This window comes from Choloepus didactylus, chromosome 8 (genome assembly GCF_015220235.1).
Source record: "Choloepus didactylus isolate mChoDid1 chromosome 8, mChoDid1.pri, whole genome shotgun sequence".
NCBI lineage: Eukaryota > Metazoa > Chordata > Mammalia > Pilosa > Megalonychidae > Choloepus > Choloepus didactylus.
Window position 1 is genome coordinate 129,976,755 of NC_051314.1, and position 20,343 is coordinate 129,997,097.

General features: G+C 35.8%; 1 protein-coding gene across 1 annotated transcript in view; it reads right to left on the reverse strand.

The window, feature by feature from the left end:
* KDM5A (lysine demethylase 5A) overlaps nucleotides 1-20,343 on the reverse strand; it is a 126,004-nt gene that overhangs the window by 29,709 nt on the left and 75,952 nt on the right. Inside the window, 10 exon segments of the mRNA XM_037845025.1 lie at nucleotides 2,178-2,321; nucleotides 2,690-3,241; nucleotides 5,490-5,651; nucleotides 6,248-6,427; nucleotides 9,036-9,174; nucleotides 12,617-12,972; nucleotides 14,896-15,010; nucleotides 16,414-16,564; nucleotides 17,014-17,138; nucleotides 17,522-17,703. Of these exon segments, the coding sequence (XP_037700953.1) occupies nucleotides 2,178-2,321; nucleotides 2,690-3,241; nucleotides 5,490-5,651; nucleotides 6,248-6,427; nucleotides 9,036-9,174; nucleotides 12,617-12,972; nucleotides 14,896-15,010; nucleotides 16,414-16,564; nucleotides 17,014-17,138; nucleotides 17,522-17,703 (2,106 nt within the window).

Below are 20,343 nucleotides of genomic sequence, written 5' to 3' on the forward strand. Positions count from 1 at the left end.
GGAAGATGCAAAACTCTCATTATTTGCAGATGATACAATCTTAAACTTGGAAAACCCTGAGAAATCGACAACACACCTACCTGAGCTAATAAACAAATTCAGCCAAGTGGCAGGAAATAAAGGTTAATGCACATAAGTCAGTAATATGTCTATACAGTAGAAATGACATAACTGAAGAGACATTCAAGAAAAAGATTCCATTCTCAACAGCAACTAAAAAATTAAGTACTGAGGAATAAACTTAAACAAGGATGTAAAAGACCTCTACACAGAAAATTACATAACTCTACTAAAAGAAATAGAAGGATCCCTAAAGAAATGGAGAGATATTCTGTGTTCATGGATAGGAAGGCTAAATATTAAGATGTCAATTCTACCCAAACTGATCTACAGATTTAATGCAATTCCTATCAAAATTCCAACAATCTACTTTGAAGACTTGGAAAAGCTAATCATCAAATTTATTTGGAAGGGGAAGATGCCTCGAATTGCTAAAAATATTCTAAAAAAGAAAAACAAAGTGAGGGAACTTATACTGCCTGACTTTGAAGCCTACTATAAAGCCACAGTAGTCAAAACAACATGGTATTGGCAAAAGACAGACATGCTGATCAATGGAATCAAATTGAGAATTCAGAAATAACCCCCCAAAGCCACTAAATTGGGATGTAACAGTCTCTTCAACAAATGGGGCTGGGAGAATTGGATATCTATATCTAAATAGAAGAATGAAAGAGGACCCCTACCTCACACCCTATACAAAACTTAATTCAGCATGGATCAAAGATCTCAATATAAGAGACAGCACCATAAAACTTCTAGAAGATAATGTAGGAAAATATCTTCAAGACCTAATATTAGAAGGTCACGTCTTAGACCTTACACCTAAAGTGCAAGCAATGAAAGAAAAAATAAATGGGAACTCCTCAGAATTAAAATCTTCTGTACCTCAAAGGAATTTGTCAAAAAGGTAAAGAGACAGCCAACTCAATGGGAGAAAATATTTGGAAACCATCTATCTGATAAGAGACTGATATCTTGTATATATAAAAAAATCTTACAACTCAATGACAATAGTACAAATAGCCCAATTATACAATGGGCATAAGATACAAAAAGACATTTCTCCAAAGAGGAAATAACACATGGCTAAAAAAAACATGAAAAAATGTTCATCTTCGCTAACTATTAGGGAGATGCAAATCAAGACAACAATGAGGTATCATCTCACACCAATAAGAATGGCTGCCATTAAACAAACAGGAAACGACAAATGCTGGAGAGGACGTGGAGAAACTGGAATTCTTATTCACCGCTGATGGGACTGTATAATGGTTCAGCCACTCTGGAAGACAGTTTGGTGGTTCCTCAGAAAACTAGATATTGAGTTACCCTACACTCCCGCAATTTCACTTCTTGGTATTTACCCAGAGGACCCAAAAGCAATGACACAAGCAGATATTTGCATACTGATGTTCATAGCAGCATTGTTCACAATTGCCAAGAGATGGGAACAACCTAAATGTCCTACATCAGATGAATGGATAAACAAAATGTGGTACATACATATGATGGAATGTGACAAAACAGTGAGAAGGAACGAGGTTGTGAAGCATATGACAACATGGATGAACCCTGAGGACATAATATTGAGTGAAATAAGTCAGATACAAAAGGAGAAATATTGTATGCTACCACTAACGTGAACTCTGAAAAATGTAAAAACAAGTGTCTTATATTGTAGAATATAGGAGACCAAGAGATAGACAGCAGCTAGTGAAAGGGGAACGATAACCTAATAAGAACAGATAAGACAATTAGGGTAATCTTAATGATATGGGAATGCTCAGGAATGACTACAGTTTGTTAATTTTCTTGTGGTATGGTAGGAGCATATTGGAAGCAATGAAGTTATTTCAGTATATTTGTTTTTCTTTTTCCTTTGCTTTGTCTGGAATTTTTTTTTTGATAAAGTTAATAAAATAAAAATAATTATATCCTTCAAAAAATTGTTTCAGCAATCCATAATCTTTGGAATTTTGAAATAATGCTAGCACCATCAATGAGGATAGATGGCAGCTTTCTCAAGCTGCAGGCTCAAATATCAGGGTCCAACAGCTTTTACAACAAACCCAGCGATCATGTACATATCCATACAGCCTTCATGTTGTAATTACCTTCAAGTCGTAGCCATATGTCTCCCTAATGTCTTCATCAGAATCTGTTTCTTCATCATCATAATCCATTGTTTGTCGAGGGGAAGATGATACACTGCTCACCACACGGTTAAAAGCAGACTGCTGGAAACTAGTTAAGTGTCCCTAAACAACAATTAAAGGATGAACAGAAATACCTACTAAACAAACATGGGTAGTTCATATGTACTTACGAACACCAAAATGTAATGAACTCTTAAAGTGGCTAAGAGAGTTCTTTAATAGTTTAGTAGAGATCATATTATTTGACTGTGATACAAGATTCACTACAATATTTCCAGGTAAAATGACCAAAGTACATATCATAGAAAATGCTATGGGTGTATGTAGAAAGAAGGTGCCAGGGATAACATAATTGTTGGCAAATTACCATTGTCTTCCTCATCAACAGGTAAGACAGATGTGATTTACCACTGACAAACTTACAAATATTTTCCCATGAAACAGAAAATGAATGTAAATCCTAAACTTGCCTGTAAGTCAGGATTGGCAGCTGCCTTTTGAAGTTCTGCACTGATGATCTTTTCAGTTTTTTCTCGAGCTGCCTGCTCCACCATACGCTGACTCAACACAGACAGTTTTGCCAGTGCAGAAGACAGTTCATCTGTAGCTAGGGCCTGCCGCGCTCTATCTTGCCAACTCATAGCACGTTCTGTCAAACACTGTAGGGCTTCACCTTCAGGCAACCGTACAGGCAACTTCTGAAGGGATACCAGGAGTGACAGAATAGTCTCCAGCCTGGGCCTTCGAGACCGCATACAAAGGGGGCAAAGGAATTTTACTTCTTTAGCCTGCCAGCTGGACCCTTTCTTCTGGGAACTTGATTTAGGAAGAGGAACACAGCTGTTATGGAACCAGTCTTTGCAGAGCTCACACTGGAGCATAAACCCACTGGCTGTCTTGCGGCAAACGCAAAATTTTACTTCTTCTATGCGGTCCACCATTGTCATCTTGGCTAGGTTGGCTGCTCTAAGAGAATGCATGGCTTCAATCTCTTTTTGCTCCCGTTCTTTGAAAACTGCCACCTGTATACAACAAACATTTAATTGAAAGGGGTCACTGCAATACCCACTCCCCCAAATACCCATGTTGTGGTCTCATAGTGACAAAGCATTATCCTTTAAAAAATACCAGTTGTCAACAATTTTCTAAATGTTGGGACAGCCTGGCAATTTCCATGCAAACATAACTCATCTGCGAAATAGGCAAAGTGGTACCACATTTGATAATTTACGTCAGTAGAGTACTTTCAACTCTTCAGTAGAAGGCAGTGGAAAGATAGCATGCTTTAAAAGTCAAGCAACTTGAGTATGAAGCCTGACTCTTATATTTATAAGCTGTGGAATAACAAAGCCTATAATAACAATAGTGTTTTTATGCAATTCATTTTAACAAAGTAAATAAAAGCAAACAAAAATTAATTATCATGAATATTCTCGGTGCATTTTCTTTTGAAACAATTGGTATCTTGAAAATTTTGAAATCATTTCCAGTCCTCCTTTTCTGGCAAGATCTGCTTGTTAGGCAGGTTCTTGAATGACAGATCATTTATAGACACAAGCAACCATATCAAGTTACTTAAGAGTACCAACTCCCTACTACACATAATGCCCAAAGTCATTTTTCACTTTCTCTCCACTTTCCCAGGCTCTCAGTAATCCTAACACATTCCCCCTCCCCTCAAAAAATAAGATATCCTCCTTCCAATAATTCTTATCAGCTACAAATATTTTACTGAACACTCACTATTATTGTTGAATAATAGTGATCTACATTTTATAATGTAGATGATTATCAGTAAAGTGGTATAATTCCTTTGAAAAGCAACATAGTACTAACAGTTAAGAGTCACAAAGTGTTATCAAATTCTAACCTGGTAATCCCATTCCTAAGGATCAACTCTATGAAAATAATTTGAAAGAAAAATACTATACAAAGTATTCACTTCATTATAACGTATAATAACGGCCAAAATATTCAAAATCAGAAAACTGTTTGGCAAATTATGGACAAATTGATGGACTATTAGAAGATTATTAGGAAAATAAAAACAATTTTGGCAGGGAGAGTGGAATAGTAAAATTATTCCTCTATGATTACAAATATACTAAAAATATATGTATGCGCATAAAGCCAAAGATAAAGAATGTATGCAAAATTAAAAGAGTTGTATAAAAGTGGTTCAATACTGCTTTTTTCCCCTTGTTTTTCTTACAATTTTTTAAAATGTTGCTAAGAGCCAAAGACAAAGTCCTTTTGCATATTATCCTAGGCTTCTTTTTAGATGTGGTTCATTATTCAGTACTCTTTGGTTCTAATTTTCAAATAATTATTATTTCACCTATTCTATCATCCAGCTGTTCTTTAGTCATCTCAGCCACCCACAAAGACATGGTATGGTTAGCTCAAATCTAGACACTATGTCTCTAGCAGTAGTCCCCCAATTTAAGGAGCCAACCAAAAAAGGAAATAAAATTAGCTTTATTGGTATTGATAGGCTTAACAGGATTGATATTCTTAATGAAACCCATGCTGGGTCCCTGAAATTAATACTTCCTCTAAGTGCACAGAAACATATGAATAAACTTGATAGAGACAAAAGAACTAAAGTTGACATCAGAGAATAAGACAGGTATAACTGTCAGAAAGGAAATAAAAGGGAGGGCAGAGAATAAGCAAAAAGAATTTAAAGGGAAAAGAACAGATAACAGGTGATGAGTTTCAGTTTTTGAATCTAACACTACAGTGGAAATCCAAGTGAAAATGTCCTTAATGTGAATAGATATACAATACTGGTGGCAAGGTGAGAGATCAGGACTGGAGATATAAATCTGAGGGTCATTCTCACCAAGGTGACAGCTAAAACAATGCAATCGCATGAGCCTAAGAAGGTGATTTTAAGAATAGGGGATCAGAGTCACCCACATTTCAAGGAAAACAACTAGAAGGCAGAGCAGAGAGAAAGTGATGCTTGCTATTATTGTTCTTTTCTTTTGAAAGGAAAGGCCCAACCATGCTAGAATGTACCTGTGGAGATAAAGCAACTGAAGATGCTTGAAAGTGGAGGAGAAATTGTGGGAGCAAGGTACCAGAGTATTTGGGAAAGGAATGGGGTCTGGAGTACAGATTAAAAAGTAAGCTATAGGAAGATGCTTATTCCATTGAGACTGAAGAAAATGATTAATGTATAAACACAAACAGTGAATTTGCTAACATCCTCACAGAATTCTGTATTCACCAAGTACAATCAAGATTCATTACATAATTTCTTACCACCATGGCTGTATCTCTTGTTTCTTCCAATCCTTCCTCCAGATCACTCAAAGGCTCAAGGTCAAGATCCTTTTCTTTTTCTTTTTCTAGTAACTCTTTTACTTTTTTCCTTCTATTTTTACCACTTCCATAAATACCAATGTCAGTCCGAGGACTTAGCACCTATAAAAATAAAACCAAAATATGAACTCTGGTTTAAAAAAAAACCTTAAAAGTGAAAATAAGAAAAAGCACCATTTACTGAGCACTCACCATGTGCTAGGCATTCCCCTAAGGGCTTTGCACACATTATCTAATTCAATCCTCCCAACAACCCGGAAGTAGGCATTATCCTCATTTTGCAAACAGGGAAACTGAGGCTTAGAAAGGCAACAATTTGTCCAAAAACACAGGGTCAGCAATCAGGGAGCCAGTCCTCAAACCCGTTCAACTGTTCCAAGACGAAAATGACCATGGTATTTGAATTTGTGCTTCTGAGAAATAAGATCTTTAACTGACAGACTCTAATAACAATAGAGATAAGATCCAGGCTGATTGCCTTGTCTGGACACAGCACAAGATGAACTAGAAATGAGTCTGCTCCAGATTTCAGGTTAACATCTGATATTACCTAAAACAAAGCACTTGTATTTCTCTGACCAGAAAAACTGAAAATAACCCTCACCCAACAATAGAACTATTACCTATATGTATGTTAAATTGTCAACTACTGATGAGATTATTTAATTATGTGTACATAAAGGAAAACTACTACTCACCTGTAACAACGTATGGCTAGAATTCTTCTTAAGAAAGGTCCGCCCAGTCCGTTCTCTCCATGCACGTGCTGCTGCTACCTGTGACTCCACTTGGGGCAGTGCATCAAGACGCACAGGGATAGGGCGTCCTTTAGCAGATAAGCTCTCCAGCTGCTCCAAGTAAGCATAGTTGCTGCCACTCTGAAAAATGAAAGTACAGTCTCACGTAATCTGAGTTATCTTATGGAGTCAGGCAATATATTGTTGGAAAACTTTACACATAGAGTTTATCGTTAATTTTGTTAAATATTGTTTAAAGCTGAATTGCAGCTCTTAAACTAATGTTAACTTGCACTGTACTATAGAAAGCATTTGTGTAAATTCATTTTTAAATGAATATGTTGCCAAAGATTTTGTTTATTAATTAATGAGGGAACCAGGAAGATATAAAAACCAGCTCAAAAGACAATTGAAAAACAGACATATATAAATGCAATTAGGAATGAGGAAATGAATTTGTTAATAGATGAAAAACTATAATATCATATCAGACAATGAAATTAATGTTTCATCTTTTCTACAGTGTGGAAATCAACTGTACCACCACAGGCAAATTTATTTGCTTTTCTATGGACATAATTCATTTGTATTACTTTCATTTGTTACAACTGACAGGGTTGTAAAATAGCTTAGCCAAAGAAAATCTAAGGCAAACACACCCCTAGAACTAAGTAATCCTGTACGGATCACTAGACAACACTCAGTTTTCCATTGAAGGGACACCCAGTCATCTCTTGTGCCTATCTCAAAGTCTTTCACAATTTTTCCAACTACTACAGTTTAGTTCTGGTGACCACCTCTATTTTATGTTATATAAGCAGATATGAGATTGAATATTTTCCTTTTAAGTCACAATGTTTCTGTATTTCCTGGTTAATGAAGTCGTTATTGTTTTTAGAACTTACATGCTGCTTTAAATTTACTAAATGACTGAGTCATTATGGAAGTGTGAGGGTAATCCATTAACAAGTGGTAAGACTACTTGAAATGGGCTGGCAGCCTGAACTTCACAATATTTCAGAGTAGCATTTTTTATTGGATGAATCTTCTAGCAATCATAACACATAGCCATACCTACAAGAAATTACATATATCCCCATAACATTCATTGTTATTCAAAGCCTATGAAAGCAAGGCACGGTGTTAGGTGCTAAGTGTTAACATTCCAGTAAAAGGTTACTTCTCATCTATTAACTAATTTGATTGTAAATTCCTTTTGAAAAATACACACTTAAACATCTAGAAAAGTAAACAAGCAAGAAACCTAAACCAGTTTTTAAAAAGAATAGTAAGGAATTAGATTTAACAAATGATTATGACCACCGAATCATATATATATACACATATTTTTAGTATCTAGTGTATTAAAACAGCCAGAAGGAAATACCTGAAATTGCTGAACTGAAACCCATACTTTACTTTGAAATTTGCTCTATAACTACTTGTTAAATTTTACTTTGAAATGTATCACTTTTCTGCATATATTTATATTTCACAATAAAAAATGTTTAAAAATTTTTAAAAAAGAATAGTAAGGAGGGTCTAGCTCTATTAGATATTATAATGGTAGAACTAAATCTCTATGGTACTAGGATAAGAATAAATAGCTAACTGGAACAGAAAACAAAGTTCAGAGACAGGGTCAAGAAATAGCATATTTACTACTACCCCTTCTTGTGCCCAACTAGAGTCATCTGACTACAGAATATCTTCTGGTTAAGCATAGACATAGCCTGTTCCCAACCCATGTATTCCAAAAGAAAGTGTGCCTGTGAGCAGAACCTGTCCTCTTACTTAGAGCCTACAAATTGGTCTTCCCACTGAAGAGAAGGGTCTGGTGGAGAAATAGTCCTTCAAAATTACAGAGAAAACACATGACAGCTACCTATACCTGTCATCTAAAGTCTTTCAACAGTCAATTTAGGATTATCAGACATCTGAGGACAACCAACTGCCTGAAATAGGTCAAAGATGAAACAGAAGAGCTTTAGGTGAAAACAGAAATAATTCAGAAAAACAGAAGAGAAATAGTGCCAGAAAAGCAGGTCCTAGATAAAGGAAAAGAAAGTAAAAGAGAAGCAACTAGAACATTACACTTAGAATATGTTTTCTAAGTGTAAGAGAGGTGGTTTCTTTATTCTGAGTACAGCTCTACAGTAAAGAATATATATTATACTCAATAATGTAAATGTTGCTTAGAGTTTAATAAATCAGAAGAAATATATACATATATATATTCAAACATACTTTCATTTCTATCTAGCACTTATTTCATCCTGTTTTGAATAAAGAGACGTATAATATCTGGCTCTCCAACTAGAGAATTTGCTATTTGAAGTCCAGGATAACATTCTAGTAATCTTTACAACCTTCTCTTACATTTCTGCCCCAAACACCAAGAAAAGTCATGAAAACGGTGGTATTTAGGAAATGTTTATTTCATTTTCTTTTTCTGTCCCTTATCATAAAAGTAATTCATGTCCATGAAAACTATTCAAAGAACACAACAGGAAATAAACTGCCTACTTCTAAGAGTTAAATAGATAGCTTATTGCCTCATCTTTCATAGGAGGGCATCAACAGATAAAGTGAAGTTTGAATAGGTAATATTTATTTTGAATTATAAAAGTGGATGGAAAAATAAGTTAATTTTAAGAACTATAGTTATTTTATTATGATTATTTTAAAGAATTAAAGGATTCATCTGTGACATAGGCATTACCTATATGGTAGGATAATGTCTCCTTACCTGAATAGCTTCCACTTTAGCTGTCCATTCTCGAGCCTTTTGTAAGGCTTCCTTCAGGGACAACACATTGGGAAGAAAGGCTGGAATGTTCTTGGCTTCATTCACAATGCTTTCTAAACTTGCCAGGCTATGCCGTGGTCTAAAAGAACATAAAAATAGGATGGGATGCATGAGAAAATATTCAACTGCTACCAACATTTAAATAACATTTTAGAGTCTGTAGAGAACGATCATATACACAATATCACTTAATTCTTAACACAATCCTGAAGGGAGGCAAAGCAGCTATTATCTTCATTTCCACTTTACAGGTAAGAAAACTGTAACTCAAAGAAATAAATTATTTTCCCCAAAGTCATTTAATGTAGTAAATGGCACACCTGAAATGTGGATTCAGGATGAGTCTCAAATCCCATGCTCTTTTTTACTATACTACTCTACCTCTATCTAGTTCTCCACAATATCTGAAATTGTCAGAGATGCATATTAGATGGCAACGTAGAAAGTAGTAAGACTAGACATTTACTGATGTTGACCATGTATATTACATTAATTCAACTACATTCTAAGTTCTAGCTACACAAAGGTGAGTACAACATAGACCCTATGCTCAACTAACTGTAATACAAAAAAGGTATCATACTTGTAATGGAACTAGGAACAAATTACTATGAACTCACTGGAGAATTGAGAAAAGCTTTTGAGATAGGCCTTATAGAAGTATGATTCTGTCAAGTGAAAGGTTCAAGAAAAGAAACCAGGACTACAATGAATAAAGACATGGAGAAACATTTAAAAACAAGTTTGTAGCACAATTTGGACAGAGTACCTGAAGGACTTCTGGGGTGATAGATGGGAGATGGGAAGGAAAATGGGGGAGTTATGATGTACTATGTACTATGATAAGTGCAATGATAAAGGAAAGTAAAGGCCTATTAGAATACATAGTAGCAGTACCCGACTTGGCAGGCAAAAGAAGGCTTCCCAGAAGTGACCTCTTAAACTATGTCATCCTTTTTGAATAAGAGTTAGTCAGGAAAGCTGACGCTGGGGATAGAGTAGGGGTGGTGGAGGTGTGCCACAGAGGAGGGAAGAGGTAAGAGTGTTCCACAGGAGAAAATAAACATGTACAAAGGTCCAGGGAAAAGAAAGAAAATGGCATGTTTGAGGAAACAGGAAAAAAACTCACTATGTTTGGAACACAGAATGCAAGAGGAAGAATGACAAGAGATGAGGCTAGGTATCTAAGCAAGGGGATAGATGACTGATGACCTTATAAATCATGTTAAGGAGTTTGAACTTCACTCTGAGAGCAATGGGAAACCAGTGAAGGGCTCTAAACAAGACAGTGAAATTAGCACACCTGTATTTTAGGAATATACTTGTGGCAATATGGAGAATGGGTCAGAAGGGTGAGACTACAGGCAGAACCTGTTGCTAGGATCTAGGCCAGCTATGACAGCCGCCTCAGGGGAATGGAAGAAATCAACATGACTTAGTAGTTAGCAGGGTATGGGCATAAAGAAATGGGAGAGAGGGGTCAAGGTAATTTCCAAAGTACGGGCTTATTCAAACGAGTAAACGATGGTATAATCCAAAGAACAAAGGAACAAAGGAAGGGGATATAGGAAGAAGTTAATGAGTCCAATTTTGGATATAGGGTATTTAAAGTACCTACCTGTGGGACATCCAATGGAGTTATGTGGCAGCTGGCATCTATGAAAGAAACCTATGTTACAGGTGAAAATTTAGGAGCTAGTTAGAATAAAGATGGTAAATAGATCCAGGAAATTAGAGTAAAAAGAGAAAGGCATCTAGGCTAGAATCCTGAGGAAAGCCAGTATTTAAGAAGTAGAAAGAGAAGGTCTGAAGCCAAAGGAGGAAGAGATCAAGAAAAGAGTGGCCTATAATTATCCAATGCTAAGAGATCAAGAATATTAAAGATATGTTTCAGAAAGATAACACTGACAGGAGTTAGAAATGAAAAGACTCTACCTCCCACACTCCCTACCAACCCCATCACCCTTTCTTTCTTTACCAATTCTATTTTCTTTTTTTTACCAATTTTTTATTTTCTTTACCAATTTTATTTTCTTCATGACATTAATTATGAGAAATTCATTTATTCACTTATTTATCTCTCTCTCCCCACTCAAATAGTTAGCTCTATGAGAGCAGGGACCTGGTTTCTTGTTCATTATCGTCTCCACAGCATTTAGAAAAAGTGCCTGGTATGTTGTTAGGTACTCTACTTATACTTTTTGAGTTGTAAAGATCAGGGAAAATATACGGACTATGTAACTAGGATCAGTGACAATGGAGTTGAAGAAGATATGAAAGACATTTGGAGGAAAATTGTCAGAACCTGATGACTCATTAAACGTCAGAGACAGCAAAAAGGTTTTCAAATACTACTCATCAACAAAATTTTATGTGGTAGATTACTATCAGTCGATGCATGTATACCAAACCAAATCAGTTTTACATGCCAAAGAAGTTTTTTAGCTTTGCCCATTTAATATGCTCCCATACCCTGGAATTGTCATGAATTGAAGACATAGAGTAACTTGAATACTTCAGATAGGAAAACTGTGGATAAATTTTAGTAAGCATTTTGCATGGCATCAGGAAAGCAAAATCTCTAGCATATATGGAGGCTCCTCTTAGCGGAGCAGAACTGTGCTCATAAGATCACTCAAGACTTTTCATATCAAATACATCTGAAGAAGTGGCTAGCAGAGTAGTTAAGTGCATCAAGTCTTTGAAGTAAAGTGGAACAGGCTTCAAATTCCAGCTGTGTCACTTAATAGCTATGTGATTTCTTAAGCATCCAAGTTTCTCATATTTACAATAGAAATTATATAAATATTAATCTCAGTTGCTAAAGAAATGCTTTCATGAAGAACACTTCAGTCACTTATCAGCCAAGTTAGCTGATATTCAGTCAAATATGATGAACACTGTACTTAAATCTCCTAAATTCAATGTGGTGCCAATGCTAATCCAACTACTTAAACATTCTTTTGAGTGATTCTTACCTCCCTCTACTTTCCTGCATAAATCCTCCACTCCAATAAAGCCCATTTATTTTCTGTCAACTGAACACATCCTACACATTCCTTGGAAGTTGCCTTATGACATTTCTGTTACCTGCCAATCCTACTCATTCTTCAGAGCTCTAAGTTTGCACTTTTCTCTCAAGCTTCTCTACTGACTGACCATCTCCCAGTGACCTCTGAATTCCTATCAAATTTATCATATCTCTCAAATAACACTGTTATGCATGCCAAGAGTTTTCTATGTCTGTTTCCAATTACAGTATCAATAGTAGACTCTAAATGAAATAATCTGTGTATCACTTAAAAGCACCCACCAAAGTACTCTGTACATAGTGCACACACAATTAACTTCTGAAACTATCTAGATGCAGATCCATTTGAGAGCTTAGTGATTGATTGGTCAAGGAAGGCACAAAACATTTAATGAAGCATTTAGTGAAACAGATCCTTACGTTCCTCCTTCCTGCTCTACCTTCTGACCTAGTTTTTAAAGAGGCAACCATCACCAAAACATGTGCTCACCTTGCCTGTAGGCAGACCTTGGCCTTTTCTTCCCATCGCTCAGAGACTGTAAGGAGCTCCTGCAGTTCAGCCATTGCTTTTTCCACAGCATGGTGGGGTGCCAACCCCACTCCTGAGTCTATCAGTTTCTTCATGACATCCAAAGTGACTTGCTGTGGATCTGACAAAGTCACTCTTACTTCATCTAACCATCGAGCCTGCTGTAACTCTTGCTTCAGTTGGGGTAATTCAGGTAGCTCCACATAGAGGCTAGAGCCCATGTCTATTAACATTTGGAGTTTGGAAGAATCTGGGGTTTCATCCATCATGGCCTCCTGAGCACGTTCATGAAACTCTTCCACATCATCCAGCAGATTCTGAAAAGGTCAAAAAAGTAAATAAAAGCAAATTTAAAAGATACAAAATGAGTATGAAATAGACATAGGTCAGGCAAACTAAAGGATGACTGATATCCCAATTCTGGGCCATCTCATAATCTCACCATCAAAGCATTGTATAGTCAGACCTGATTGTTAAAGGCATACATATGCTTTCTGTAATTATTTCTATAGTACCACTTTTAAAATATGATTAATTCACTCAATAAATATTTAATGACTGCTGAATGAGGCACTGCTCTTCTGGTCACACAGTAGTAAACAAAACAGTATTAAACAAGTATTAAAATATTAAAGTATTTTACTAGTATTAAACGAGACATACTAAGTTCTTGCCCTCAAGGAACATGCATTCTAATATAGTTGGCCAGACAGTGGACATATGAATAAAATGTTTCAGTTAGTGTTAAGTGCTATGAAAATAAAGAGGCAACATGATAGAGTGATCAGACAGGGAGAAGGGCTTATTATTCAGGTAGGATGGTCACAAAAGATAGATGAACTGAAACTAAAATGAGGAGGAAGTGGAAGTAGGAACCATATGAGGATCTAGAGGAAGAACAATTCAGGCAGAGCAAATAGTTAAGCGCAAAACCTTTGAAAGAGGAAGGAGCTTGGAATGTTGTTCCAAGTGGATGTGGGAGAAATGTAGCTAGAAAATAGGCAGAGGTCAGATTCTATGGTGCCTTGGAGATTATAATTACAGTTTGGATTTCATTCTAATAGCTTTGGCAAACCACTAGAGGGTTTTAACCACAGGGGGGATACAATGACCTGATTCATATTTTATGACCACTCTGGAAAAATTAAAGGAAAAATATATTGTAAGGGTCAAAAGTAGAAGGGAGACCAGTTAAGAAGCTGTTGCAGTAATCTAAGGGACAGACTCCAGTGGTCTAGAGCATAGTGTAAGCAACGGAGATAATGATAAACAGTTGGCTCTGGGATACATTTTGGATGTAAGAGCAGCACTTGTTCAGAGACTAGATAAGAGGTATAAGGGAAATGAATTAAGAATTTTGATTCATTAAAAGGATTTTAAGATCCTTTTAGTCAAACAAATGGAAATGCAGAGTATGCAACTGGATATACAAGTCTGTAGAGAAGGAGAAAGGCAGTTAGAGCTAGAAATTTGAGAGTCAACAGGTTATGGGTAATATTTAATGTCAGTGGACAAATAAGGTATCAAGAGAGTAAGCACTCATAGTAAAGAAAGGACTGTGACTCCTAATTTATTCTACCACTTAGAAGTTGGGGGGGGGGGGAGCTGTCAGCAAAGACTAAAGAGATGGAATTGCCAGTGAATTAAGAAGAAAATCAGCAAAGCGTAGTGTCCCAGAAGTTTAAAGAAAATGTTTCAAGAAGGAAAGAGTCATCAACTATGAAAATGCTCTTATGAAATACAGTAAGAATACAATTGACATTGGATTTCACAAGTTGGTAACCTTGATAAAAAACAATTTTAGACACACTACCCAAGCCCCCCACCCTGGAACACAAAAACACACCCAAGCTATCAAGAATCAAGAGATTACTAATTATGCAGATTAATATACTCCATATGTATTTCTGAGATTTTATATATTAAGTAAACCATCAGATCCCTGGTAATTTCAGAACACTACAGTTTAAAAATTTCATGTACTAATAACTCACTGATATGTTCAGATACTTTTAACTAATTTCTTATGTTTCAATTATTCTGCTCCAAAACTAATAAAAAAGTAATATTCTAAGCTAGTCTTGGTCCCAAAATATTAAATGGGGGAATAAAGGCTAAACACTTAAGTGAGAAAAGAAACAAACAAAACAAAAAACCAGTCTAGACATACTATTCTGGTTACCCAAAACCGTACCCATGCCACCAAGGATATTACCCCAGAAAAGAACGTAATACTCCACCTTTACTTGTCGGGCTTGGCTGATGACACATGGAAGACTAAACAGCTGTTGTACAAAGGCCTTCAATTCCTCCACTGTCAGTTTGGTCCGAGTTCTTCCACTATCTGGGCTCTGTCTGATGTAAAATAATATTGACACATAAGTAAGAAAAATTCACAATCATTGATATCAAAGGGGCTCCTAGTGTCTTTAGACTTTTAATCTAATTTTACTACTTGAGGGATTCTACTGCCATGGTGTTAACATCAAAATAAATTTTGTAGCTCTTTCTAGTTAAGGATTCAATGAGCCAATGTTCCAATTTACAGCTCCTCCTAGAATAAGAAAGGGGTGTTTCTACAAATAGTAAATACTTCAAACATTCAATAAATTCTTGATAGTAGAATATTAAGTTCACTGATAAAACTCAATTCTGTATTTCAAGAAGCCTATAAGGTGGAATGGGAGTCTTCAGACTGGTTCAGGAGACAGTGAACCCCCTGAAACTGATTCAAAATTTTGTCTGTATGTGCACTTTTCCAAGAAGAGGGTTCCTAAGCTTTCATCAGATTGTCCAAGGGGTCAGTGACCCAATGACAGTTTAAGATTCACTGAGCCACGTTTCTAAGAAAGGATCTCTGATAAAATCATAGATAAAAATATTTACAAAGTTATTTCAAATCCATGGGAACTGCTATAGAAAAATGCCAGAGACAAGAAACGTACTGCAATGAATTTTAAGGGAAAAAAAAAACAAAAAAACAAAATTTAACACATATAAATTACATTAAATCAAGAAAATTTAACACGTATGAATTAGGCTATGCAGCTTACAGCCTCCTCAGCACCCTTTAATCCCATATTCAAGGTTAGTTTTCGCTGCCACCTGCTTTCAGCCTGTAGTATCTAGTAGCAAGACAATTCTTGTACCGTCTATTTTCCCAGATAACTTTCATTCATTCATTTACAAATATTTATTGCAAGCCTACTACCTACTATGTCCTAGGCATTGTTCTAAACACAAGAAATAAAGCAATGGAAAAAAAAATGGAAAAATCCCTGAAATTCTAGTCTAGCTTGCATTCTAGTGAGGGTGGGAAAGAGAAACAGATGATCAATAGGCAAATCATCAAGTATGTCAGGAGGTAATGAGGACCAGGGGAAAAACAAAGCTGAAAAGAAGGATAAGAAGACTGTAATTTTAAAAGGAACTGTCAAGAGAAGACCACACCAAAAATGTGATTTTAGAAAAAAGACTTAAGAAAAATGAGGGGACAAGACACCTGGATTTCTGCAGAGAAGAGAACTCTGCGCAGGGCAAAGAACAAGTGTGAAGCCCCTAAGCAGGAACTTGCCTGGTGTGGATGAAGAACAGAAAAACGAAGAGGAGCGAGAAAGTGGAGAGTAGGCGATAATACTGGGGCAGTATTGGAGGAGTTCAAAGATAATGTAGGGACTCACAGACTACAGTAAAAATTTTGGCTTTTACCCTGAAAGAAACTGGAAACAACTGGAGAATTAAACTCTTCTTGGTCTTACCTGTGTTTCTGCTTTTTGCTCAGAAGCAGCTGAGCCACGGAAGCACAGGTCTCAGCTTCTCTTACAGCATCCCTGAGTTTTCGAAAGAGATCATTCTCTGGGTATTTTCTATCCTCAGCATCTTCCAGCATTACTCGTAATTCAATCAAATCTGTAAACAATAAAAGCCATACACTATGAGTACTGACATAAAAAGCCATTCTAAAATCCTCATCAACCTCTTTCAGGTGAGTCATCAATCTATTAGTACAAACATACTGCAGCTGTGAAAATCTCTCCACTGCAATAAAATTTAGGACTCAGTGCTCATTCCTAATACAAACAGGCAACTTCTCTCAAGTAAGGCAATTTCTTTTTCAAGTAAGTCTTCAGTGTTAATTCACTCCCCAAAACGTATGATTCATCTACTGCAAATTATATCAACCTTTTCAATTAAACGATGATCAAACAGAAAACTAAATCTACATTCATGAGATTAATTTCAAATCTCATTTTGAAGCCCAGGGTTTTCCCTTAATGGAGGAAAAACAAATAAAACAAAACAAGGCCTCTTTTAAAGTGACAATTTTAGTGAATGCATACAACAGGAGGACACTTAACCTTTCTTGTGGTTGAAGCTGGCAGACAATGCTTCTGTAACACGATTGACCCAAGTGTCATAGGCCTGTGCCCTGACTTTCACACCATACAGCAGAGAAGGAAGGTCTTCTAAGGGGTAGCGGTATCTAGGGAAAAATACAGAAATGAAAATCTCAAAAACCAACAAATTAAAAACAAAACAAAATAAAAAACAACAACTTGAAAATCAAACAAGTTTTAAGTACAATCACCTCAAGAAAAGTACAATGGCCAGGGAAATGGGATCGTGGATCACAAAAAGAGAAAATCAAAGAACCCCACAGGATTAATTCAGAAAGAAGACAAGGACCATGTGAAATCAACTGATAAAGAAACTAATTTTAGCCACCAAGTTTAGTTCCCAAAGCATAGATGGCAGATAGAACAGAAGAAGTTAGCAGTCCAGAAACAACAGGAGAAAATAACTAAAGACATTAAGACTTGGTTTTAAAAAAAGGTAACAGAAGTTTAATGAGATACTTCTGGATACCTAAGACATTTCTTCTGCATGGGGCACGGGCACAGATCTGTTGGATGGTAGAGACACACAAGTCGCTCAGGATTACATGAGCATGTGAGGGCAGAGAGGAAACATGTGGTTCTGCATGCTGAGCACTGTCGTTCATCATCAGGAACAAGTTCAAACACTTCTTCTTCTGACATTAGGACACCCTGAAATACAATTTATGCCACAAGATCAAGTCTTTCAAGCAAAAAAGAACTTAGATTATTAGAACTTTTTCTGAAGGAAAATCTCTGACTTAAGGTAAAAACATGGAAGGTACAAAGGCACAACATCAAAATACTTTCCAAAAATAACCAGTATTCATTTTTTTAAAATGGACAAAATTAAACTTTAGTGTCTAAGAATGCACATATGAACAGTAAAACTATAAAGTAATGCCAGGAAGTGACTATTACAATAGTCCAGATAATAGGTTTTTAAGGGGAAGGAGACAAGTTATAATTGGGAGGTGCTTTTGGGATGGCTGACAAAGTTCTATTTATTGACCTGGGTGTTGATGACAAGAATGTTTACAATATAATAATTCATGAAGCTATGTATTTGTTTCATATATTTTTGTCTTTTAAAAGTAAACAATTAAGAGATTAATTTTTTTTAAAAGCATTGCTATCCCCAAAGGACAGTGCACCCTTCAACCAGAAAAATTAGTAATCTATGATCTGAAAATGTACGAACACATGAAGGACAAAGAACTGTAAATTATTCAAACTATGCAAATCAAAATACAATCTACTTCAGCAAGGCATCAAAAACAGAGTTAAATCACATTCAGTATACCAGCAATTCAGCTACATTTAACAAAGACTTCTATTTAATATACAGGGTTCCCTTTAGAGTTTCTGCTTTCTTAGGCAAAGTACTTGTAAACCCAATTCTGCTATGAGAGCAAACTTTTTCACTTAATGTAGGAATCAGATAATTTATTCACTGGCAGACACATTCAGTTCTTTCATCATACATTCTGTTTCTGATATCAGTTTAATCTAGATTTCTGCTTGTTATTACTCTATCTTTTAATTCTCTCATATTAACATTTAGCATTTATGTTAAAAATTATTTTTATATAAAAACAGTTCCAAAACACATTGTGAGTGTTTCTTAGTTCACAAGAATCTGCAAAGCTTCAGAATAAACAGGCGATCTAATGTGGCAACTAGCAAAGTTCTGGAATATATTCTGCAAGAAAAAAAAAAGATACCTTTTTGGGAAATGCCATATATTATATTCCTCCCACCTTAGAGAGTAACAGTGTATCCCAGCATATTAAAGGATTAGAAGAGTCTTGTAGTAAAGAACACCACCTTCATTTTTTCTTAACCCACCATTTCCCAAATTTTTCTAACCACAAAACAATTTTTCCTTATAATACCTTGTAACACAATACAAAGCTTATGTTCCTCAGCCTACACTTTGGAAAACGCTGAACTACCAGGAAGAAAAGGAGAGAAGAAAAAAGTCAGAAAAACAAATTAAAAGGCTGTTTAAAGTAATCTGGGTGATTAAATTAAGGAATGGAGCAGGATGGTGGCAGTAAAGACAAAAGGAGGAGGAGTTGATGAGAGACACTGCCAAAAACACAAATAATCAAACACTTAAAATCAGATAACAGATGACTATGAAGGAGATGAACAAGTCAAGAAGCACATTAAGTTTTATATAATGATTCTGGCACTTAATGAGTGAGATAGGCAAGGGAATGTGATTTGTGAAAACGGTGGAGTTGGAGATGAAATTCTATTTCAGATGCTGAAACTGAGATGACAAAAATCTAAATAGAAATGTACAGTTAGCACTTAGAGATGTGGACTACAAATGAGTGACTGGACAGATCACCTCTTCAAAAGTGACGATAACTGTGTGTACATATAACAGGAAAAATCACTAAGAACTAGAAATTGAAACCACCAAGAATGTTAATAGCTGAAAGAGAGTTAAAATCTTAAGAGTGGATAAAAATTCCTTGAAAAGTAGCAAAAAAAGAGAACAAAAAAGACATTAAAGGCTGAACTCTGCAAACACTGGCAGTTAAGGAAGATGAAAAAAAGAAAACACCAAAAGTGATTGCCAAATGTCACCAAAGAGGTTAAAGAAATAGTAAAGCAAAGTATTAGGGAAAGAAACCAAAGAAGCTATAACTAATGCAACTACAGAAAGGTCACAGGGAGGGAAGGCTACTGGACTTGGCAATGAAGTTGTCACCAGTAAACTTTAACAGTTTCAGAAGCATGATGGGAACAGAGTGACAGTGACGATGAGGGGATAAAGAGGAAATAAGGGCACTGACTACAGAAAAATAACATGAAAAGTTTTCCTATCTCAAAATAGGAAAAATCAGTGCATCTGCAGAGAAAAGGGCACTGGTGAAAGATAAGTTTAAAGTGATTTTAGAGAGAAATTTGATTCAAGTACCATAACAAGGTAGGGGATCAGGCAATGTCATATTCAAATTATTAATGTCCATTAATAAATAACTCAGGTTGATCCTAAAATATGGGAATACACCACAAAAACTCCTTCCATGAGTGCCCACAAATGTACTTTAACTCCAAACTTCAACAGAAAGACTCCAGGCTATGGGAAAAGGAATTCTGTTTTTAGTAAACATAATCAAAACAAAACTTCAAAAAAGCAAGATCCACTGCTGTTAGTTCATAACTGAAACAACTAGAAAAAGAAATACGACCATATAGGCAAAATTCTTATTTCTAAGCTAACCTAAATTCCGAAAAAGAGCCATTTCAAATATTTTGTAATTATATTTATACCATTTCTATTTTAAACCATGT